The sequence below is a fragment of the Corythoichthys intestinalis genome, chromosome 21 (genome assembly GCF_030265065.1).
Source record: "Corythoichthys intestinalis isolate RoL2023-P3 chromosome 21, ASM3026506v1, whole genome shotgun sequence".
NCBI classification, from domain to species: Eukaryota; Metazoa; Chordata; class Actinopteri; order Syngnathiformes; family Syngnathidae; genus Corythoichthys; species Corythoichthys intestinalis.
The window spans coordinates 18,783,508-18,808,240 of NC_080415.1; the positions used below are offsets into that span (position 1 = coordinate 18,783,508).

At 37.4% G+C, this 24,733-nt stretch overlaps 1 protein-coding gene and 1 long non-coding RNA gene across 2 annotated transcripts; one reads left to right on the forward strand and one right to left on the reverse strand.

Moving 5' to 3' along the window:
* Positions 1-1,315: 1,315 nt before the first annotated feature.
* crym (crystallin, mu) lies at positions 1,316-18,037 on the forward strand. Its single transcript, XM_057825928.1, has 8 exons — positions 1,316-1,482; positions 5,804-5,954; positions 6,013-6,075; positions 6,142-6,243; positions 11,657-11,840; positions 11,911-12,032; positions 14,047-14,131; positions 17,304-18,037. The coding sequence occupies exons 1-8, from the start codon at positions 1,316-1,318 to the stop codon at positions 17,372-17,374; spliced, it is 945 nt and encodes a 314-aa protein (XP_057681911.1). The 3' UTR covers positions 17,375-18,037.
* LOC130909446 (uncharacterized) lies at positions 9,941-23,782 on the reverse strand. The gene is made up of 3 exons (XR_009061754.1): positions 23,153-23,782; positions 11,904-12,063; positions 9,941-11,837 (listed from the first exon to the last, which is right to left on the reverse strand). It is a non-coding gene; the product is annotated as an uncharacterized LOC130909446 (long non-coding RNA).
* Positions 23,783-24,733: the final 951 nt, after the last annotated feature.

Consider the following 24,733-nt stretch of genomic DNA (forward strand, 5'->3'; position numbering starts at 1 on the left):
GGGGGGCCAGGCCCCCCGGTGGCCAAAAAGTGTCATTGCATGTAACTGACTTTCCTATATGTAAATAAAAGTTGTAAAGCAATAAAGCAAACAACAAAAATGAATGAAATGAACAAAAAATATATTTTTACAATGGGTAAAAAATATTTTTTCAAACAGATCATGTGACTAGCACGTTAGACGGTCATTTGCTTTGCATATTATTAAAAAAAATTAGGGGAGGGCAATTTTATTTTTCAAATGATTTTTTTTTTTTCTTTGTCTGAAAATATTTTTTTGATTGAAGCATCTTTTTTGGGGGATTGAATGATTTAGACACAAATGTCCTACCCATAATATGGCCCAAACACAAAAAGGATTGCTAAAATCAAAGAAAACTTTTTACATTAAAAATTAAGTGTTCAAATGCAAATATTTGAGTCTCAAATATTTTTTCGCATTCAAAAACTTTTTTTCTATGATTTAAATTTTTTTTTTTTTTTTTTTTTTGATTGAGGTGATTTTTCGTTTGAAAATATATATTTTTTGTCTGCAGCAACTTATTTTTTGATTGAATAATAAAGACCCAAATGTCCAAGCCAAAATGTGGCCCAAATGCAAAACAACATTAATCAATCAAAAAAGTTGCTTCAATTAAAAAAAATTGACTTCAATTTAAAAAAAAAAAAAAAAAAAAAATCTAAGAAAAATAGCTTTCAAATGCATTTTTGGGAGTTTCAAATTTATTTTTATATTCAAACACATTTTTTTTCATCAAATAATGAAGACACAAATCTACCTCCATATGGCTCCACTCAGGGGATACAATTTTTGACTGAGGTAACTACATTGGGACGACACTGGCGGGCGTACCATATTCAATGGACGATGATCTTGGCGAAAAGTATAGCTGTCCTAAGCAGTCTGATTTAGAATTCCCCTCAAAAATGATGGGAAACAAAAAAACTCGCACTTTCAGCTTATTATTGTAAATATTCTTCTAAGTTAATTTTATTGCTGACACTACTTTTTGGGGTCATCAACATGTTGTGCCCCCCTGGCCCAAAAGTCAAACCCCGCCTATGCTAATCGTAGAGCTTACGCAAACCATAATTCATACGTTGACGACCTATGGACTGACAATCTTCTTTTCAAAATTTTCTCCAACGAAACCAAAAAGTGTGAATGAGGGCGTAAAAAATGTTGACAGAAGACTGGTAAATGTGTCAGGTTACAGTTGCCGCTCTTGAACGCAGCTTGTTTGCCCAGGACTATAAATGCAGCAGGCAGCTCTCGAGAAGCGAGAAGTCTGCAAGACAGTTTGCAGTCTGCAACCATGGCCGAACCCCCGACTGTCATTTTGGAACATCAAGTTTCTCGTTTGTTACGATACTCAGATCTTATCCCTCGTCTGGAGGAAGCTTTGGCCAAATTTTCCTTAAGAGACACTTCAGAGGTGATACAGCCAGTGAGGTCTTCAATACCCTTGAAAAAACACAAGGGGTAAGCTTATTTTGATATTATAGTATGGCATGTGGTTAATATTCTTTAATTGAATGAAATACTGTAGTTTTTTACTTTTTCTTCTTGTTTGTAGTACATTTTGCGGTCTATTACTCGCGATTCAATTTACCGTGAACCCCCAGATATCGCCTTTTAAGCTCAAAAACCAATACAGGGTGCTGGAAGTCAATCACAGCAGGGGGTGCTAAGTTTTTTTGTTTTTTTTAAAAATGTTTGCCATCCAAAAACAGCCTTCGGTCCAAATTTGCTGCAGGGCCAAGAGGAAAAAGTAGTTTTTGGGATGTGGCAAAAATGGATTTTGCCATGTGGCATTATTTCTGCCATGTGGCAAAAGGGGTTTTGCCATGTGGCATTTTTTTGGTATGTGGCATTTATTTATTTATTTATTTTTGGTACGTAGCATTTTTCGCAAGCCATGCACGTCCATGCCATTGACGGCTATGCACGTCCAAATTTTCCATTCATTTTAAATGGCAGAAAAACATGTGGCTGTGATTTTCGACCATACACTCACCATTACAGCACATTGACATTCAACTGGCCCCCAAGTAAGGCTATGCCATTGACGGCTATGAACGTCCAAATTTTCCATTCATTTTAAATGGAAGAAAAATGTGCGATTATGATTTTTGACCATAAACTTTATATTACAGCGCATTGACATTCTACTGGCACCCAACTAAGGCTGTGCTATTGACAGCTATGAACGTCCAAATTTTCCATTCATTTTAAATGGCAGAAAAACATGTGTGGCTGTGATTTTACAATTACATTACAGCGCATTGACATTCAACTGGCACCCAAGTCATGCTTGTGCATTTTCACCATACAAGGCGTGCACAATGTCAGTACAATTTCATGCTGGATGGTTTACATACTACTACTAGGCTACTACAAAGACAGCGTTCTATTTCACCTACAGTGTGTGTTGGAGTTTTTGTATTGGAAACAAAAGCGCCCGTGTATTATAACGCAAATCAGTGCAGCTAGATGGCACAATGACACATTTGAAAACCAAAAGCTCCAATAAGCCTTAGTTTAACACCCCCTTTTCACAAAACTTAGACAAATTGCACACGAATATCCAACAGTGCTCTGCATGGCGGCAACTCAATAACAACAACAAACAATAATATGGCTACAATGCAAGCATAGCTTACCTATTTGAAGACACCAAAAGCAGATAGAACTATCATCATAATCATCTTCACTTTTGACCTGGAATTGAATTTTAGAAAATTTCGCTGTTTTTGTAAAAGAAAAAAAAATCGCTAATTTGTTTTTTGCGCCATTTTAACACCTCCTGTCAACAGTTAACTTTTCCAAGAGTGCCTTCAACGTGACCAGGTAGCAAGCAAGGTGTCAGGTGGTGACCATGTTATTAACAAAAACAAAAAATCGTTAAACATATATATTTAATCCCCAAAGTTAAATACTCAATGGGTTTTATTTCTTTTCAACAAATACATTTTTTTTTTTACAAAAACACTTTTTTTTTCTCCCTAATACCACGGGGTGCTGCAGCACCCTCACCACCTCACCTCACCGCCACACTGCACCAATCTGACATGAGAAAAATCCCACAAGTCGATGCCCATCTTTTTATTGTACTTTCTTCTATATAGTGAACGAATATGTGCTGGTACTGACGGTGATAGACGTCCAATACATTTGAACTAAAAGGGTTGGCAACGAATGAACGGCTCTTAAGCCTTCAGCCCACTAATGGATTTGACATCTACTACTGACAAACTAATTTAAATTCTCAGCAGGATTAAAAGAGCCACGTTTGAATGTCTTATTATCGTCATTGGCACTGAAGGAGTTAACCCTTTCAAAGACAATGGTCTCAATGGACATACAGTATATTCAAAATTTATCATTATCTTAACTCGTTCACTGCCAGTCCAGGCCACAGAGTATGTGTTGTGGCAGTAAGTGAAAGAGGGAAATGGATATTGAAAACACCTATTAACGGCATAAGACACCCATCCCAATTAAAAATGATTGGACGTAAATTTCCGTCGATGGCAGCCAAAGAGTTAAGCCATGTGAGAGCAAAAGAGTTACAAAACAAAACAAAACAGGCAAACAAAAAAAATCGATAAATTTCCCAAAGCAAATTCAAACGGCAAACGGTCGACACTTATTATATGTAATAGTAATTATATAATTTTTAGGGTTGTTCCGATAATGTTTTTTGCTCCCAATCCGATCCCGATCGTTTTAGTTTGAGTATCTGCCGTTCCCGATATTTCCCGATCCGATTGCTTTTTTTTGCTCCCGATTCAATTCCAATCATTCCCAATAATTTTTCCCAATCATATACATTTTGGCAATGCATTAAGAAAAAAATGAATAAAACTCGGACGAATATATACATTCAACATACAGTACATAAGTACTGTATTTGTTTATTATGACAATAAATCCTCAAGATGGCATTTACATTATTAACATTCTTTCTGTGAGAGGGATCCACGGATAGAAAGACTTGTGACTTTGTATATTGTGACTAAATATTGCCATCTAGTGTATTTGTTGAGCTTTCAGTAAATGATACTGCAGCCATTCAACCCAAATGCATGATGGGAAGTGGAACCATGACTTTGCGTAGTGCTACCAATTGATATATCTTGTCTGCGTTGGAAAATATCATAAGGTGTTAAGAAAAATATACCTTGCTTCCCCACATTGCTTCCCATGATATTTCTAATTGTGTAGGGAGAGGGATTGTAAGACTTTAGCCTATTAAAAAAAGGCTCCAAAGGCTGCCAAAATTCACTCTACTCATTTTGCGCTGCCTTTTATCTCTCTATATAGGTAAAGTGGCGTCATTACAGATTGAGCGCGACAATGAGTGAGAGGGTTGTGCAGGGCATACATTAATTGCATTGAATATTTTAACATGACACATTTTTTAATAATTTAATTGCCGCGATTTTCGGGAAATTTTTGATAACCCTACCTTAAGCCTAAACTAAAGACTCTGGATGAGTGTAATATATCATATCTGTAACGTTAAATACAATTAGAAAACGATTTAATTAATATATATATTACGGCTGTCAAAATTATCGCGTTAACGCGCGGTAATTAATTTTTTAAATTAATCACGTTAAAATATTTGACGCAATTAATGCACATGTCCCGCTCAGACAGTTTTCTGCCTTTTGGTAAGTTTTACAGCACAGCAAGGCTTTTTGTGCTGTCCAACAGCGAACTCTTGTGGTTGCTTTGCGACATGGTTTATTGTTTTCTTGACACTGACAGTTCAATATGGCTGCACGACGTCTCGGGCTGACGCCCACGTTGTAATGTTGTGCTTATATGATCCTTGGACAAGATTTGTCCGTAAGTATGGTTGTTGTAAAGAATGTGCATATTATGTTGGTAAGCGAAATGTTATATTTTTTGTATGAGACGCTTTTTGTTTATGTTTAGTGAACCTGTATAGCGTGCTAAGCTAACGTTGTTGCTAATGCAATGCTTGTGTACTTTTTTTTTGTAGTTTAACGACGGTTTAAAGAGGACAATGGTTTGAGGCCATTTTATTAATAAATCAGATGAAAAAGGAAGAAGTCTGATTATTAAGGCGTCGTTCACTAGCTGTCTAGCTTTGGAAAAAGTAGACACTTCGGAGTGAGGACAGCATAGACAGATTTGAATGACAGTCGAGTGAAATGCCCACTACAGTCCTTGTGTACCGTATGTTGAATGTTTATATCCATCTTGTGTCTTATCTTTCCATTCCAACAATTTATTTTACAGAATACATGTATAATTTACAGAAAAATATGGCATATTTTATAGATGGTGTGAATTGCGATTAATTGCGATTAATTACGATTATTTAATTTTTAAGCTGTAATTAACTCGATTAAAAAAATTAATCGTTTGACAGCCCTAATATATTTAAAAATGGCATGGCCGATATTTTTTTGCCGATTCCCATACTTTGAAAATGACGTGATCAAATCCGATCGATCGGCATCATCTCTAATTATTTTTTAAACATTTTTTGGGGGGATGTTTTGATTTTCTAAAATTTTATTTAGAATTTTTTATATTTTTATTACTCATGGATTTGGCCACGATTGGTCCCTGGACCACATGTTTGAGACCCCTGTCCTATATGAATGTAGTAAAAATATTTAAGGAACTAGAAATCATAATTTGTATGTGAAAGGGTTAATGTAGCTATATTAACCACCACAACAGATACTCTCAATACCATACATGTACCTGGGCTTCCAATTAATGAATTAAAATTGCGATTTAAAATGTTTCCTTTAAACAGAAATATCTTCTTGATGCCAACATACATGGAAAACAACGGAATCTTATGTACAAAATTTGTGAGCACCTACAATCGTGAGAAAGATTCTGAGCTGCCATCAATTCAAGCCACAGTAGTTCTGCTCGACCCTGAGAGTGGAACAACAATGGCCGTAAGTAGCGTGCTAGCTCATGATCCTCAACAGGTTAAAAGTTAATACTGATTTTCAGGTGATGGAAGGAAATGTCATTACCTGCATGAGGACGGCCGCGGCGTCAGCCATTTCTGCAAAGGTTTGTCCTCTGTAGCTCACGTTTTAAAACATCCACTAACAAAGAGTAAAAATGCTTTTTGTACAGCTTTTGATGCCTCACAAAGCGGAAGTGTTGGCCATCTTGGGAACAGGACAACAAGCCCTGAGCCATTATAATGTCTTCACAGAGATGTTTTCATTTAAAGAGGTACTAAATATAGTTAGTTAAAGAAAAGGTTTAGTCTCACGTTACATGTTTTTAAGCTAAGATTGCCATCAATCACAGATGTCCAAACTTTGAAACTGGAAATACTTCCACTGTTTTTTGAAGTCTACAACTGTCAATTGCAGTGATTGAGTCAAGGTCTACAACAAAATGATCCAGAGGTATTAGGATTTTGCAAACAAAATCACAATAAGAAAATGCACAGCAACAGCAAAAAAGTCAAGCAAATCACAACTAGAGATCGACCGATTGAGTTTTTCTGGATCGATACCGATTATTAGAAGTTAGAGGGGCCGATAACCGATTGTTGGAGCTGATATTCATTTGCAGTAAAAGTGCAAAAATTGGCGTGAAAAAAAATGAATCGTGCAAACACTGAAGTTCATTGAAATGCCTAAAGCATGTTTATTGAATCACACAAATAAAACATAATGGCTCCAGATGTGCCTGAATTTGCTAGACTCAGAAACATCACTTATAAAGATGAATAAAAGGTGTAATAGCTCTCTGAAAAAAGTGTCTCAAAAAAAAAAAAGTTTCAAACACGTCATTTCCCACCGTGCCGCCTAACGTAGAACAACGCTTGTCTTTATCAAATGCTTCATTGTGTGAGTCCAGTAAAATCCACTCACTGCTGAGAACAGCCGCGCACACACAGACAATGAGTTGCCACAGCACACTTGTGTTTACCAAGCTAAATGATGATTGACACATTCGGCGTCTTTGAAGGTAGCGGTGCCAAGCTTCTCTGGCAAGATCAAAGCTTCAACGCCTGTCAATCATCGTTAACTTTAACAAGATAACTTGCAGTGCACTGCTGACCAAGAAAAGCAGCAGGCGACAGAGTGAGGCTGTACGAGCATGAAGCAGAAAAGTATAAATATATATTTTTTAGATTAAAAACCCGATCCTTTTCACCCGATTTCAATCCTCTGAAAAATGGCGCGATCCCTCATCCCTCATCCCTCTCCCTAGTTTTAAATTTACTTTTTCATATCGGCCAGTCAGATTTTTTTTTAAAAAAGGCTGATACCGATATACTTTGGATTTCCAAATATTGGCCCGATATATCGGCCGGCCGATATATCTGGCTATCTCTAATCACAACCAAGTTGCTGAATTTATCACCTTGGTTTATTTTTAATTATATATTTATTCATATTAAGCAAAATACTATACCTACATTGATTTCAACATGTCAGATTTTGACCCCTGAGCTAATGGAGAGGGCACTGTTTAAGTCTACCGTTAAAACTGAGAAGTGCAACAGAATGTAGGCTGATTTTAAGCTTCTTGTGCAGTCCATATTCAATATTTTGCATAAGTTAAAACAAATTAAAACTGACCCAATGATGGCCCTTTCTAAAAACAACCAAACAAAAAACAACAACTCATGATTCAGGCATTATTCAGGACTGTTGTAAAACCGGCTGGTTAAAATGTATTTGTTCAATAGTTATCCCTTTAAATGTATTGTAGCCTATACAAAACAAAAATATTAGACAATTGTATATTTTCACATTAAAATAATCGTTTCTAGAAATGAACCTGAACTTTTTTTAAACCAATTGTGACCTTTGAGCGTAACTGTTGTAAAGTCACTTCAACATTTGTTTAATAATTTACATCTGTAAAGAGATTCAATAAAAAAAAAAACTGTAGAAAATTATTATTGTTATACCTTTCAGTAGGACGTAAACCTCTACTAAAAAAAAGTGAAAAAGAAATTCATTGAGGACTATATTTAGTTGAGCAAAAGCTTCTGAGTAACAATGCTCAGGGCTTAGTTGTTGTCCTGGAAAAGGAAATCAGCCATTTTTGCCTAAGTTTTGTCTATTTAACCAGCAAGTTAAATATTATCTTGTGCTCTAAACTCAGGCCATAACAATTCATCTGAGTTACTATTTGAGCAAATCCTAAAGCTATAACTAATAAACCCTGAATTTAAAACGATAACATAGTTAATGTTGAACACTAAAGTACCTAAGAAACATTTTGATCGTGAATAACAATAAGGAAAGACTGATTGTTTTATTCTTTTTCATGTGTTCGTGTTTGTAGTTGTTTGTTGGATGCAATTTAAATCATTTAATATAAACGACATTCTTTTCAAAGATGGTTGCTCAAAGAATCTACATATTCAAGTCAGTATTTTTTTTTTTTTAACTATGATAACTACGACAGACAGACAGAGTGGGGCAAATAAGTATTTAGTCAACCACCAATTGTGCAAGTTCTCCTACTTGAAAAGATTAGAGAGGCCTGTAACTGTCAACATGGGTAAACCTCAACCATGAGAGACAGAATGTGGAAAAAAAAACAGAATATCACATTGTTTGATTTTTAAATAATTTATTTCCAAATTAGAGTCGAAAATAAATATTTGGTCACCTACAAACAAGCAAGATTTCTGGCTGTCAAAGAGGTCTAACTTCTTCTAACGAGGTCTAACGAGGCTCCACTCGTTACCTGTATTAATGGCAACTGTTTTAACTTATCATCAGTCCACAACCTCAGTAAGTCACACTCCAAACTCCACTATGGCCAAGATCAAAGACCTGCACCAGGCTGGGAAGACTGAATCTGCAATAGGTAAAACGCTTGGTGTAAAGAAATCAAATTTGGGAGCAATTATTAGAAAATGGAAGACATACAGTGGGGAGAACAAGTACACTGATACACTGCCAATGGGAAAACCCATTAAATCAAATACTTGTTTTCCCCACTGTACAAGACCACTGATAATCTCCCTTGATCTGAGGCTCCATGCAAGCTCTCACCCCGTGGCGGCAAAATGATAACAAGAACGGTGCGCAAAAATCCCAAAACCACATGGGGGACCTAGTGAATGACCTACAGAGAGCTGGGACCACAGTAGCAAAGGCTACTATCAGTACAATAACACAATGCGCCGCCAGGGACTAAAATCCTGCACTGCCAGACGTGTCCCCCTTGCTGAAGAAAGTACACGTCCAGGCCCATCTGCGGTTCGCTAGAGAGCATTTGGATGATCCAGAAGAGGACTGGGAGAATGTGTTATGGTCAGATGAAACCAAAATAGAACTTTTTGGTAGAAACACAGGTTCTCATGTTTGAAGGAGAAAGAATACTGAATTGTATCTGAAGAACACCATACCCACTGTGAAGGATGGGGGTGGAAACATCATGCTTTGGGGCTGTTTATCTGCAAAGGGACCAGGACAACAGGAAAGAATGAATGGGGCCATGTATCCAGAGATTTTGAGTGAAAATCTCCTCCCATCAGCAAGGGCATTGAAGATGAGACGTGGCTGGGTCTTTCAGCATGACAATGATCCCAAACACACAGCCAGGGCAACAAAGGAGTGGCTTCGTAAGACGCATTTCAAGGTCCTGGAATGGCCTAGCCAGTCTCCAGATCTCCACAGAACTGTGTGAAAAGCTTGTGAAGAGTTACAGAAAACGTTTGGCCTCTGTTCTTGCCAACAAAGGGTACATAACAAAGTATTGAGATGAACTTTTGGTATTGACTAAATACTTATTTTCCACTATGATTTGCAAATAAATTCTTTTAAAAATCAAACAATGTGATTTTTTTTTTCCACATTCTGTCTCTCATAGATAGATAGATAGATAGATAGATAGATAGATAGATAGATAGATAGATAGATAGATAGATAGATAGATAGATAGATAGATAGATAGATAGATAGATAGATAGATAGATAGATAGATAGATAGATAGATAGATAGATAGATAGATAGATAGATAGATAGAGCTCTTTTTATTCACATACAGTGGTATGAAAAAGTATTATTATTATAAAACAATTAGAGAAGGGGGAAAAATAAGTAAGTGAACCCTCTGCCTAAGGAGACTTAAAGAGCAATTGAAACCAATTTTTACCAAACAATTTAAGTCAGATGTGTGCACAGTCACTGATGAGTGGTTTAAATTAAAAATGTTTTTAAACGGTTAAACATAAAAATTCTTGATGAGAAGCATTGTCTGATGTGCATCATGGATTGGTCACAAGAGCTTGCTGAAGACCAGCGATCAAGGATTGTTGATTTGTATAAAGCTGGGAAAGGATACAAAACCATCTCTTAACAGTCTAGATGTTCATCAATCGACAGTTAGAGAAGTTGTCTACAAATGGAGAGAGTTTGGCACTGTTGCTTCTCTCCCAGGGAGTGGCCCTCCACCAAAGATGACGCCAAGAGTTCAGCGCAGAATACTCAGAGAGATTAAAAAAGAACCATAGAGTGTCTGCTCATGACTTACCGAAATCACTAGCACAGTCCAATATCTCTGTACACACATCAACTATATGTAAAACTATGGCTAAAAATGGTGTTCATGGGAGGATTCCACGGAGGAAGCCACAGCTGTCTAAAAAACATTGTTGCTCGTTGCTTGTTGCACTTGTACACGTCACAGAAGTTTGGGCAAAATATTTTGTGGACTGATGAAACCAAAGTTGAATTGTTTGGGAGTAACAAACAACGTCGTGTGGAGTAAAAATGGAACAGCTCACCAACATCAACACCTCATCCCCACTGAAAAGCATGGTGGAGAGTGCATCATGATTTGGGGCTGTTTGGCTGCCTCAGGGCCTGGACAACTTGCAATCATTAATGGAAAAAGGAATTCAAAAGTTTATCTGGATTTTTTACAGGAAAACCTGAGGCCGTCTGTCAGACAGTTGAAACTAAAAAGAGGAAGGACGCTGCAACAAGACAATAATCCAAAACACAGAAGTAAATCTACTTTAGAATGGTTTCAGAAGAATAAAATACACATTCTGGAGTGGCCAAGTCAAAATCAAGACTTGAACCCCATTGAGATGCTGTGGCATTACCTAAAGACAGCGATTCATGACAGACATTCCAGGAATCTGACTGAACGACAGCAGTTTTGTAGAGAAGAACGGGCCAAGATTAGTCCTGATCGATGTGCCAGACTGATCTGCAGCTACAGGAAGCGTCTGGTTGAAGTTATTGCTGCCAAGGGGGTGGGTGGCACAAAATATTAAATGTGATGGTTCAGTTACAAATTTTTCCCCCTTCTGTAATTGTTTGCATACCATCCTCATTAAAATATGAAAACCTATAAATGTTTAGGTGGTTTTAGTTAAAGCAGACACTGTTTTATCATCAGTGTGATTTTAACAAATATTACATTTGATGGTGATTTTATGTAGAAATCTAAGAAATTCCAAAAGGTTCAGATACTTTTTCATACCACTGTACTGACATTTGATTGGCTAAAACACTTCTGGCATTTAAAAATTGCTGCTTACAGAAATTTTTACCTACTTTTTGGAAATATTGGCCTTTACTGATGTTTTCCTCTATTAATGCACAGCAGGAAAGTGAAAATTCTGTCATTTTTAACTTGGAATTTACATGAAAGGTGCGCGTGTGGGGCCATAGGAAAGACGGAATGGACAGGTTTCAGAGCTCCGTCAGTGGTCCGGTTACCCTGTGTGACTCCGCTAAGACAGCGGTGACGGAAGCTGATGTCATTGTGACGGTGACTTCAAGTTCAGAGCCGGTGCTCTTTGGAAAGTGGGTCAAACCGGGAGCCCACGTGGCTGGTGAGCATACAAAACAAGTCATGGTATATTTCCCAGTTGCTAGTTAAGAAAAAAAAATGTTACCGGACAGCGGTTGGAGCTTGCAGTCCCGACAGGAGAGAACTGGACAACGTGCTGATGAAGGAGGCGGTGGTGTACGTTGACAGCAGGGAGGGAGCAGCAGTAGAATCTGGTGACATCCTTCTCTCCGGGGTCAGTTTCAATTGAGAAAGTGCAATTGTACCTTGAAATACAAGTTTGTGACTCAAAACACTCACACGTAAAATATACAAATAGCATCTTTTAGGATTTTTCTTTTTAACTCATTGAGGGTTAAATGCTAAATCATGTAGCTTTTTCCTTTAAATGAGTGTATGAGTAGTAGACGTCCAATCGATTTGAACTGGGAGGGTGGCAGCGAATGAATATTCAGTTATTCGACGTCTGTCGCAGCGACACATGCAGTGATTCAACGCCGGATTTAGGATAAAAGTTCGAAAGCTGTACCGCATACGAACAGGAAGGATTGTCTGAGGAGTGATTTGTTCGAGGATTCAAGGTAATTATTATATTTTTTCGTACCATGCATTTTGAAACGTTGTGGAAAAAAATCGATGGAAGAAATTAGCCATATTGGACAAAAATTGGCATCATAGTTCGCAATATTTACGTAAAATAAATGCTAATTGCCTGGTTCTTTGCTCTTTTAACAAAGAGGCGAGACCGTTTTACGTCCATATTTATAAAGAATTCAGGGATTTAGGAATTTGTTCACAAGAATTTCAACGTAAAAAGCTCTTTTTGTTTTGTGGTAAGGCGGCGCCACAGTGACTTAAGAGCAGCGGATTCAACATATTTACGTAAAATAAATGCTCATTTCCCCGTTTTTTTTTTTTTTACTTTTAACCAAGAATCGAGACTGTTTGACGTTTATATCTATAAAGAATTCAGTGATTTAAGCATTTATTCACAAGAATTTTAACGTAAAAAGCCATTGTTGTGATAAGGCGGGGCCACAGTGACTTAAAGACAAGCAGCACATTCGACATATTTACGTAAAATAAATAATACTGCCCGTTTTTTTTTTGTTTTGTTTTTTTAACCAAGAATCGAGACTGTTTTACGTTCATAACTATAAAGAATTCAGAGATTTAAAGATTTATTCACAAAAAATGCTACATAAAAAGATCTTTGTTGTGGTAAGGCGGCGCTACTGTGGCTTAAAGACTTAACAGCACATTCGACATATTTACGAGACTGTTTTACGTCCATATCTATAGAGAATTCAGGGATTTAAGCATTCATTCACAAGAATTTTCAGCGTAAAATGTTCTTTGTCTGTGTTTCCACTTGGTCAGCTTTGACGGAGATAGGCCCTCTATTAATCGGCCCCGCGCCCCGTCAATACTATTGTAAAGTCTATGTGTGGTTTTCGAAATGAGCGATAGTGCACTACACAGCATTTACAGAGCTTCACTTTACATGATTACATGAATCAAGATGCGTGTAAATACTACTAAAAAGTGATAAAAAACACAATGGGTAGGTGCAACAACAAAGGATTGTGTTAAAGTCTATGCATTAGAGTTGTTCGATAATGATTGATAATGATCGATATCCTGATATTGTCCAACTACAAAAATCTGATACTGATATATGTGTTTGTGGACTATTCCCTATTTTTCAATAATTTATTGTTCCTTTAATTTTGGCACCATGAATGCAAATGTTCTGCTCACATAACAAATCCCAAGCGTCTTAGTTTAGAGACATCTAAACCATAGTGCTGTGCTAAGCTATGACCAGCCCTTGTACAAAAGCAGAAGCAGGGTTCTTGCACCCTTTTACAAGACAAATTTAATGCTTTTAAAGACATTTTTAAGACCTTAAAATGATCATTTAAGACCAAATTATGTTGAAACAATTTCCTGTTGATTTTCGGTCAATGTGCGATACAAGGCTCACGCATAGACATCATAATGTATTGACGGGGGGCGGGGCCAATAAATAGGGGGCCCGCATTTTTGGCAGTCAAAGCTGACTGCATAAATACAGTATTTACATGAAATTTTAAAGACATTTTGAAAATGATTGTTTCATGTTGTCATTATGCTGTTGTACTGTATATATTTTTTTCTTTCTAAATAAGGCTGTAACATAAAATCATGAAAAAGTGTTCTGAATAATTTCCAGTTCACTGCCTTCAACCAAGTGACTTGTGTTTCAGGTAGAAGTGTTTGCAGAGCTCGGAGAAGTTATCAGCGGGGGAAAACCTGCACTCAGAGAGAAGACAACTGTGTTTAAGTCCCTTGGTGAGAAAGAAATCCTAATTACCGTAATTTCTGGACTATAAGCCGCTACTTTTTTCCCTCATTTTAAATCCTTAAATCTTATAGTACAGTGCGGCTTATTTGTTGGTTTATTGGGTTAATAGTAGGGGTGTAACGGTACACAAAAATCTCGGTTCGGTACGTACCTCGGTTTTGAGGTTACGGTTCAGTTCATTTTTGGTACAGTAAGAAAACAAAATGCAAAATATAAATGTGCTAGTTGTTTATTACACACCTTTGTGCTTTCAACAATAGGAACATTAGCTTATAATATACATTAGCGGGTATTTAAAGATAATCCAACAACAATTTGCCTTTCAGACCCCGCGTATTGGTCAGCTTTCTTTCTGAAAGAAAGAAGAAAAAAGTCCTGTGCTAAAGAGAAAATACATCCCAATGACAAAGATTTTAACATGTATTTTACAAGTGAAATGCCTCAATGAATCATTTTTTTTCTTATGAACGGTTTTCAAAAGCTTTATTGGTGGATTTTCTCAAGTGAAAGCGCCACACAGAAATTAATAAGTTTAATTGTGTAAGCAGGATCTATGTCTTGTTATTTAATTACAGGTGATTTAGCTCATTTCAATTTATTTTATTTAAATGAGCTATTATTTATTTTATTATGTGATTATATTTGACAAATGTGATGTAGTATTCATTTATATTGTATATTTTATGTTATATAACTTTAGTTCCTATGTGAATATTAGTTCCTACTTGTTTTGTTGTGGTAGGAGGGTTATGTATTGAACATGTGTTGGTTATTATTATAGCAGAAAGGACAGCAGTAAATCAACAAAGACAAGTCAACTGTGCCCCGTTCTACCACTCAGGAGATCTGATGGACTCATAAACTGGGTTATGATTAGGGTTGTTCCGATCATGTTTTTTCCTCCCGATCCGATCCCGATCGTTTTAGTTTGAGTGTCTGCCGATCCCGATATTTCCCGATCCGATTGCTTTTTTTTTGCTCCCGATTCAATTCCAATCATTCCCGATAATTTTTCCCCATCATATACATTTTGGCAATGCATTAAGAAAAAAATGAATAAAACTCGGACGAATATATACATTCAACATACAGTACATAAGTACTGTATTTGTTTATTATGACAAATCTTCAAGATGGCATTTACATGATTAACATTCTTTATGTGAGAGGGATACACAGATAGAAAGACTTGTAATTCTTAAAGGATAAATTTGACTTTGTATATTGTGACTAAATATTGCCATCTAGTGTATTTGTTGAGCTTTCAGTAAATGATACTGAAGCCATTTAACTTCTGCCCAAATGCATGATGGGAAGTGGAACCATGACTGTGCGTAGTGGTACCAATTGATATATGTCTTCTCTGCGTTGGGAAATAACATAGGGTGTTAAGAAAAAGATCAGCTACTACCTTTCTTCCCCACATTGCTTCCCACGATATTTCTAATTGTTTAGAGGGGGATTGTAAGGCTCTAGCCAATTAAAAAAAGGCTTCAAAGGCTGCCAAAATTCTCTCTACTCATTTTATGTTGCCTTTTAGCTCTATATATAGGGAAATCGGCTCCATTATAGATTGAATGCGACAATGCGTGAGTGGGTAGTGCAGTGCATGCGTTAATTGTGTTAAATATTTTAATGTTATTACCGCCGTTAACGCGATAAATTTGATATCCCTACTTTAAGCCAACTCTGGACGAGTGCTAGACATTTTGTCTGTAATGTGAGATACAATTAGAAAATGATTTAATCAAAAACAAAAAAAAAAAATATATATTAAAAAAGGCATGTCTGATATTTTTTTGCCGATTCCGATACTTTGAAAATGACGTGATCGGACCCGATCAATCGGGATACATCTTTCGTTACGATTGCATATTAGTTTGAAAATCGACCAGATCCACTGTATTTTTACACGAGTGACTTCCGGTCGGCCCGAACCTAGCTACCGGTAGTAGTATTGACGCAGGAGGGTCGCGTCTCGCGTCAAATAATAAACTTTGCCGCTCTTTTCGCGTGCGTCGTGTTGAGCCGCTTCTGGGACGCGTCTAACACTCGGCCGCACTGCGACTGGTGTGCATTGGCTGATTGACTTTAATGCCCGCGTTTCACTGCGTTCTCGCGGCGGCCACGTTGTCGCACCGTTGACATTTCTGGGTTATACTACCCGACCGTGTTGGTCCTCATTATAGTTGAGAAGACGGAGTAAATATAATCTACACAAAGAAACTGTAACCCGCTTGACTCTCAGCCTCGAAAAGTAAGGGTTACATTACGTCAGAAACTCGTTCGGTATGCCTCCGTTCCGAACCGAGCACCACGTACCGAAACGGTTCAATACAAATACATGTACCGTTACACCCTTAGTTAATAGGTAACACTATATTTAACAGCGGCGTCATAAGACTGCCATAAGGTTAGGGCATAATTATGACATGACATGATAATGGGTAATAATGAATGCTTTTGACCGATGTCATTTAGTGTCATCTGCCAAATTATGTCACTAACTCCATTTATGTACATCCATTCAAAAGTGAGATAATTTGCCGGATGACACAAAATTACATTACGGCTCATAGCAGTGTCACTTAATAATTATAATGGTCTTTTGACAGTCATATGACGCCGCTGTCAAATGAAGTGTTACCAAATACCATGACTAGCAATTAATGAAACAACTGGAACAGTAACTGAAGAAAAAATTAGCGCAGAACATGAATTCTGATTGTTATTTATATCTGTAGCACTGCAATGCACGCCAGGAGGCATGTTCGACGACAACAGCAACAGTAGGTGGCAGCAGAGGTTGACCGTTCCCCTCTAAGGGAGCAGTGATGTCCAAATGAAGCTTCTTGAAGCAATTAAGCTTTGCAGCCAAAGCTTCATGGTGGTTCATTTGGTCTTAAGATGCTGCTGTCAAATAAAGTGTTACCGGTTATCTTTTGGTGTAAATATTCCATAATACAGTGAGGACAGCTGCGGCTTATAGTCCAGTGTGACTTATCTATGAACACATGGCATTTTCTTGTCAAATTTGGTGGGTGGCTGCTTATACTCAGGTGCACCTTATAGTCCGAAAATTACGGTACTTGACTTCCTTACCTTACTTGCTAAAACAACGGGATGATTTATTTGTTTGTTTGTTTGTTTTTTGTGCAGGAATGGGTGTTGAAGATGCAGTGAGTGCTAAGCTAGTGTTTGACCAGTGGAAAGCAACCAACCAACTATGAAGTCACGTCACCTAACTCGCACTTTTCATGACTATATTTAGTTTCAGTTTAGTTTAATTCATACATCATTGAAGGAATACCGGTGTTCGGCCATTCCTTACTACACAGCGAAACGTCCTACACAATGCTCAGCGCTTGCGCGAGCATCCACACGCATGCGCACATCGGTTAGAAGCGGCGAGTACTATTTTTGTTTTTATTTAGTTATTTAGAACCTTTTCACTGCCTCAAATATACTTTTTGCATGTATTACCCTCTCATACTTTTAACCATTGTGTTTTTTTGTGTTAAGCTTTGAATCAGTTGACCACATTAGTCACGTAGCGTATTTGAACCATCCTTATTTGATATAACTACATTTAAGTATTTTCTGCAGGCATTTTTGTAGTACGTTATTCCTGTATCCATCCAAACAAAACACGTTTAGAGCGCACGGTAGTACTTTGGGTGTCAAATTCGACCAATGTAGCACGTTTCGCCGGTGTAGCAGATTTTGGCAGAACACCGGTCATAATCATATTATACAAGCAGTTCATATGATAAAATGCGCGAAAAAGACACTCCAAAGAAGCTATTTAAAGCTTTTAGTAGGGGCCCAGTTGGACAGCATACACACACCTATACCCATACAAACAATTAACTGTGGACAATTTCAACACTGAATACACTGGATTTGGTATGAGATACCTTAGTGATGTTATTCAAAGAATCAGCATATTAAACATAACATAGACTTCATAATGACACGGGACACGGGGCCGATCCGGAGGGGGCCTATTTTAAAAAACTTAAAATTGAAATATTTTCAAAACCAAAGCTGCTGCCGACCTATAACCAAAACAGGCACCTACCTTAGCCATATATGAGTCTCCATGAGCAGTGGCATCAAAAATTCAAAGTCGTTCCCTAATAAAATCCCGATTATTTTTTTTATATAAGTATAACAAAACTTAAAATGGCTATAAAATTAGATTTTACACTAGAGGCACAAAAATCACAAAATGCAAAGATAATCACCTATATTTTGAGGATCAATAGCAATATTTCACATATCACATAAGTTTTTTCCCAAAATACCAACTTTTTCTGTTATTTGCTGCACGTTTTCAACAGCTAATAAATCACTCAATTTTCACATCAGAAACTTAATTCTAAAGATGCACCGATACCGTTACTAGTATCGGCAGGGGGCGCCGATCCGGCCCGAAATGGTGGTATCGGTATCGGCGAGTACCAACAAAGACGGCGCCGATACCATTTACCGGTCCATTATTATAACATTTGACCACTACACTCTGTCTCTGTGTTGTGTGATGACACGTGAAACGTGAACACCAAGCAGCTATCGCTATTGGCCTGCTCCAGACCAATGAGAGCAGGCCAATAGCCACTCCTGACCAATCAAAAGGGGGCTTTTTCATATGGACGAAAAACAAACCAGGAAATATGGCGGCGGTCGGGAAATATTTCCAAATAGAAATCCCGTCGATTAAAATCAATGGCTGCATGCAAGATTTGCGGCCTGAAAGTTTGGAGATGTGGAGTTAAATCGGCCAGTTTCAATACCTCGAACTTGATAAAAAATTTGAAGACGAAACGTGAACGAACGCAACGAGTTTAAGCCTGCAAGAGCAGGACTGCTATCCAGAGGAAGAAGGCCGCTGGACCGGAGCAACAATCTCTGGTCAGTTCACTTCGTCTACTTTACTTTTATTGTCTTTTACTGAAAGAAATGCTGCAGTAATTTGGGAAGTGTTTCCAAAGTATTGTTGCCACCTTTCAGAAATAGAAATAAGGGACTCCCACCTCCCGAAAAAAAGGAGAGACGGGATGCTGTGGTCAATTATTATTACTTATAATTGTTAGCGTCCGCAAATGCGGAAACAAGGTTGAACCTCGAAGTAGACAACAAGCGGGGGATACATAAAAGGGTTTAATGATTGCAAACAAAAAATAACACGCGATCGCGGGATAGTAGAAATAACAAAAGGAGTCCGTGACAGCAAGTCGACGGACAAACTAAGCAGCGGTTACAAACGAGAGCAGCACACTAACAGAAAAACCCAATGCAGGGGCATAAAAAGCAAATGTAACGAGATTATTGTGCCAGATGTCAAATCGCGATCAGCAAGGCAAATATCTCGGCAGCCTTCTCTGAGATCACCCGTGCTTAAATACTGCGTTGATGAGCCTGCATTGGATTCAAGTGCCACGCCCCCACGCCCAACAACAAAACACAATCTAACCAGCAGCAGAATGTGACAATAATTTCATGAAAGTTGCACTGTCTGGACTTTGAGAGGTTTAAAAAAGTTTATTCAATTCATTCAGAGTTTATTATTATGAATTTATTTTTACTTTCTTACTGTTGGGCTAGTATTATACATGTTTAATTAATTTCACAAATTTAGCACTATTTTAGCCTTTGAGAGCCAAAGGTTTATTCAACTATTGTCTACTAGGGTTTGGTGTACTTTTTCCTATTTTGCAAAGGTAAGCAACAGCCTGACAAAGCCTTGATAGCAATGATTTCACATTCAATTATGTAGCTCTTTGGGGAAAAAAAAAAAAAAAAATTAAGAAGAAAAAAAAAATATACATATATATATATATATATATATATATATATATATATATATATATAAACAGGGTGGTATCGGTATCGGCCGATACTGCACAGCCAGGTATCGGTATCGGGGCCAAAAAATGGTATCGGTGCAACACTACTTAATACTTGAGCAAAGCATGCAGAATCAATGATGATATATATATAGATTACTAATAAATCTATATACATTGAATTTTTTTATAGAATACAATAGCCCTTTATTGTCATTATTCAGTTGTACACTGAAATTGTGGAGCACTTCCCTTTGCCGTGCATGATAAGTTAAAATCTCAAAAGTGACTTGCAAGTATAAAATCTAAATAAACAAATATAAAATGCGTATGAGATAGCCCTATGTTCAGGCAGTGCAAATAATCAAAGTGAAGTAGCAGCAGTTTGACAGTTAAGGCTTTGAATATTGCAGGTAAGTAAGTATTGCACATTAAATATTGCATATAAATAAATATTGGACTATGCCTTGGAGCATTTCCCTTTGATATTGCTAGGTGATGAGTTTTGAGTGTTCTCTTAAGAATGGAGATGGAGTATAAGTGTTTTGCCAAGTTCATTCCAAATCTGTGGTCCTCTGCACACAATGCTACAGCTTGTACACTTTAGCCTTTTTTCCCAGTGATTTGATTTTTTTTCTTCTGGTAGTATATATGTGCTGAGGAGTACAGATTGGGTTGAGGTCACCTAATTGACGCTTTAGTTTATGGATGTTTTGATACATTACGCAAGAGTTTAAAAAAATAGTTAAGTTCTGTAGGCCTCAGAAGGTAATGGTGGTAAAAATTATTTTTAGTTCAAACATTGAACTCAGACCATGCATAACCTTCAAAACTCTATTGACCAGACACATCGTCATTCTTTGCGCCACGCCTTACCATAGGAGGCTGAGCTTCATTTAGTCATTCGAAGACCGCACACGCTCATGTCCAAGCCGGATTTAAGCTTGGATTTTCAAAAAGTACGAAAGCTGTACAGCATACAAACAGAAAGGATTGCCTCAGGAGTGATTTGTTCCAGGATTCAAGGTAATTATTATATTTTTTATACCATGCATGCATTTTTAAACGACGTGAAAAAAATCAATGGGAGAAATCAGCCGCTACTGCATTGGCATCTTAGTTCGCCATATTTACGTAAAATAAACGCTAAATGCACGTTTTTTAATTGCTTTTAACCAAGAATTGAGACTGTTTTCAGCCAAATCTATGAAGATTTAGGGGATTTAAGCATTTATTCACAAGAATTTTCGCCAGAAAAGCTGTTTATGTCAGGCGGCCGCTAGCCTCGTTCACTACAACTATATATAACTAACTATACAACTGTGTAATGACAATAAAGGGCTATTCTATTCTCTAATAAGTTGTGATTGCATATATAATTTATTGATAATCTATTTATAAATTATTTATAATTGATTTTGCATGTTTTCCTCAAGTATTACCGTAAGTTTCTGATGTGAAAATTGAGTGATTTATTCGCTGTTGAAAAAAATGGTAAGTTGCTATTTTGGGCAAAAACTTATATATATTATTAAATATTGCTATTGATCCTGAAAATATAGGTGATTATCTCTGCATTTGGTGATTTTTGTGTATCTAGTGTAAAATCTGATAATTGTATTCTTGAACTTATATAAAATTAAAAGGGAACAACTTTGAATTTTTTGATGTCGCTGCTCATGGAGACTCATATATATATGGCTAAGGTAGGTGCCTATTTTGGTTTTAGGTCGGTAGCAGCTTTGTATTTTAAGATATTTAAGTTTTTGAAAATAGGCCCCCTACGGATCGGCGCTGTGCCCCGTGTCAATATATTATGAAGTCTATGAACCATGTTAGGGAACGTATAACTTTTTTTTTTTTTTTTTTTTTTTTAATAAATTGGAAATCTGTTGCACCACATGATATTGCAGCAGGGCCGGCCCAGCCTATACGCAGACTATGCAGCTGCTTAGGGCCCCTGACCACTAGGGGGCCCCCAATCTGGCAAATGTTTTATTTTTATTCTATTTTGTTTACTACAGTTTGCTTTATTTGACTTTTGTGAGTTTTGATACTTGATCACAAGCTTAAAAAAAATAAAAATTCTTCCTTAACTTCTTTCTTTCCACTTTTAGAAAAAGGTTTGGCGCTATCTACTGTAACTACTGACAATCATTTGGGGTGAGAAGTTTGAAGTATGCAGTGCAACAAAATCTGATTAATATACAAAATATGGACGTATGGGTTGGATAGCATGTATGGGTTTCACAGTACACTGTGACGAAATGGTGGGCCAAAAATATGTGCCCCTTTGCATTATTTTGCTTTGGGCCCCAAATGGCCTGGGTGGGCCCTGTATTGCAGTACTGTAAATTTGGTTCAAATAAAGATTTATACAGAATGAGATGAGAATAATGTCTCAGTTTAAAGAACAGAGAGGCATATTTTGTCAGTTTTTTTGTGAGATCATCAATATTTGTTGTTTTTTTTAATTAAGGTACATTAAAATGAACCCCCGGTAACTTTGTAGAGCCGACCCTTTCAATGTTTTCTCCATTTATTTCTAGGCAGATTTATTTAATGGCTTGTGTTTTATGGGAGCGAAACAAAATGCAATTTGTTTAATTGATATTTAGAGAGAGTTCATTACATATGAAGCATGAGTTAATTTTTTCTAATTCACTATTTATGATTTGATCAAGTGCCAAATTTCTATCGTCACCAAATAATACTAACCGGATGCAGAGCTGAGTGATATTTTTCCACCAGTGTTTGTCATAGCAGGCAGCAAGTATCCACAGTTTGTATTGTTCCTCGTTCTTCATTGGGAATTTTTTGGAAACTGTCATTTGCCCATTTCTTGTGTCTGTCAAACTGTTTCCACAGCCTCTAAATGCAAGTTTCACTTGATACTATGTTGCCGTTTTTCAGTCAATACTCAGTAGGCTGATGCTGCATTCAAGGAAGTTGGGAAGTCGGAGTTTTCCAACCTCCGACCAGGAAAACTATCATTGGAACGCCACTCGAACTGAGAGGCCCTAATCGCAAAGTGAGGAAAAAAAAGTACCCCGACTTCATGAGTCAATCAGACGTCACTCGACAAATTGCGCTGCCCGTCGAAAAGCAGACCGTCAATAGAAAAACTAAAGAAGGGAGTTTACAGTGTGGTGTATTTACCTTAGCTGTTGTTTTTCCTCCACTATTTGCTCACTTACGAGAAGGCAGGTTTGCTGGAAATCAACATGTCTTTTGATGGCCAAAATAACAAAACGCTTGAAATGCTTTGAGGTCGCAACTGGTACCACCTGAGTGGGATAAGTCCAACTTCCCACCTTCCTCCAATGCAGCATGAGCACGAGTGGCCGAAGCACTCCTCTCTATTGTGGTCGCATTACGCATCTAAAAAAAATAGTCCCACAGAAATAAATGAATTACGGCAATTTGGTGTGACATTGTTGGTTTGACATTGTTTTGACCGAATGGGTATTTTCAACAAAGATCTGCATTCTGAATTTATTTGACCATGTTAGATATGTTAATATCGTTTTTATTGGCATGCTAGGATGGCACCATTGATTTGCGCTAGCTCAGCCACTACGGAGCCCTGAAATTTATAACTAACAAACTGCACGGAAATGGTTGAAATCAACTCCACCGACTAATTAAAGTCCCGCTAACTTGAAGATTAAGTCTGATGTCAAAAATTTTGAACCTCCGCTTTAACAAGCTCAAAAACTCCAAAATGTATCTTAATGGTGGATTGCAAGCAACTATCAGGTGCATACTGCCACCTACTGTACAAGAGTGAGGTGGTTTTTGTTGGTCAATATTTCACCTGCCTAAACTTGTAATTAAATTGCTGCCATCTAGTGCTCAATTACGGTTTATCAAGTCATAATGAGGAAAAAAAAAACAAAAGTAACGTGTAACGCAGATGACAATTTGAAAAGTAGCGGAGTACAAGTACAGATATGTGCTATAAAATGTAGTGAAAAGTAAAAAGTACCACTTCATATTTGTGGTCAAGTAAAGTACAGACACAAAAATGTACTTAAAGTGTGTATGACAGCAAAAAGCATGTTTATTTCTTATTTATGTGGTTTTATGCTTCTGAATGAAATGGACCGCTTTGATGTGTGTGGAAGCGATCGTTTTATATATTCAATTTTTGAATCCCGCACCATGAAAATGAGTTATTTCTGGCTCAAGTCTCGGGTTTAGGACGAATGGAGTGTGACGTCACCCGGGTCAGCAGCTCACAATAAAACATTGCTTTATAGCATGCAGATGGACTGCGGATTCAGCTGATTAATTCGTTTATTTTTCGCATCAAGCCAGCCAAACGGCTGCAGGCTTTTGTAGCTGCACTGGGCAGAGGCGTGTGAGCCTTTTTGGGTTTCAGAAAGTTCCTGTTTGAGATCAGCCAAAACAAATGTGCGACAGGAAGGAAGTGAGTAAACGTCGTGTTTTATATTATGTCAGATACTGGGATCATGGCACGTTTTAATACGGAGGTGGCTTGCATTTCGTGGCTGACATGCTCCTTGTCCACCGAGAATACCACTCAGCCGACGACCGGCTGCTTCTCGCACATTCCCCCGCCGGGAGAGCGCTATACTCGGCTTATTGCCCTCTTTGTGTGCCCAGTGTTCAGTCAAATTTTTCATCCGATCAGAAATTACAACTTTGTGTTAAAAATGGCCGCGAATGCAGTGATTACAAAGTAAACACTACAAACTTTCTTTAAATAAAGGACTA

Excerpts from the sequence above, each read along its gene's own strand:
- crym (XM_057825928.1), top strand. The coding sequence starts at position 1,316 with ATGGCCGAACCCCCGACTGTCATTTTGGAACATCAAGTTTCTCGTTTG. Across the intron at positions 6,244-11,656 it reads AGATGTTTTCATTTAAAGAG|GTGCGCGTGTGGGGCCATAG; the intron begins GTACTAAATATA and ends TTTACATGAAAG. Across the intron at positions 14,132-17,303 it reads AACTGTGTTTAAGTCCCTTG|GAATGGGTGTTGAAGATGCA; the intron begins GTGAGAAAGAAA and ends TTTTTTGTGCAG.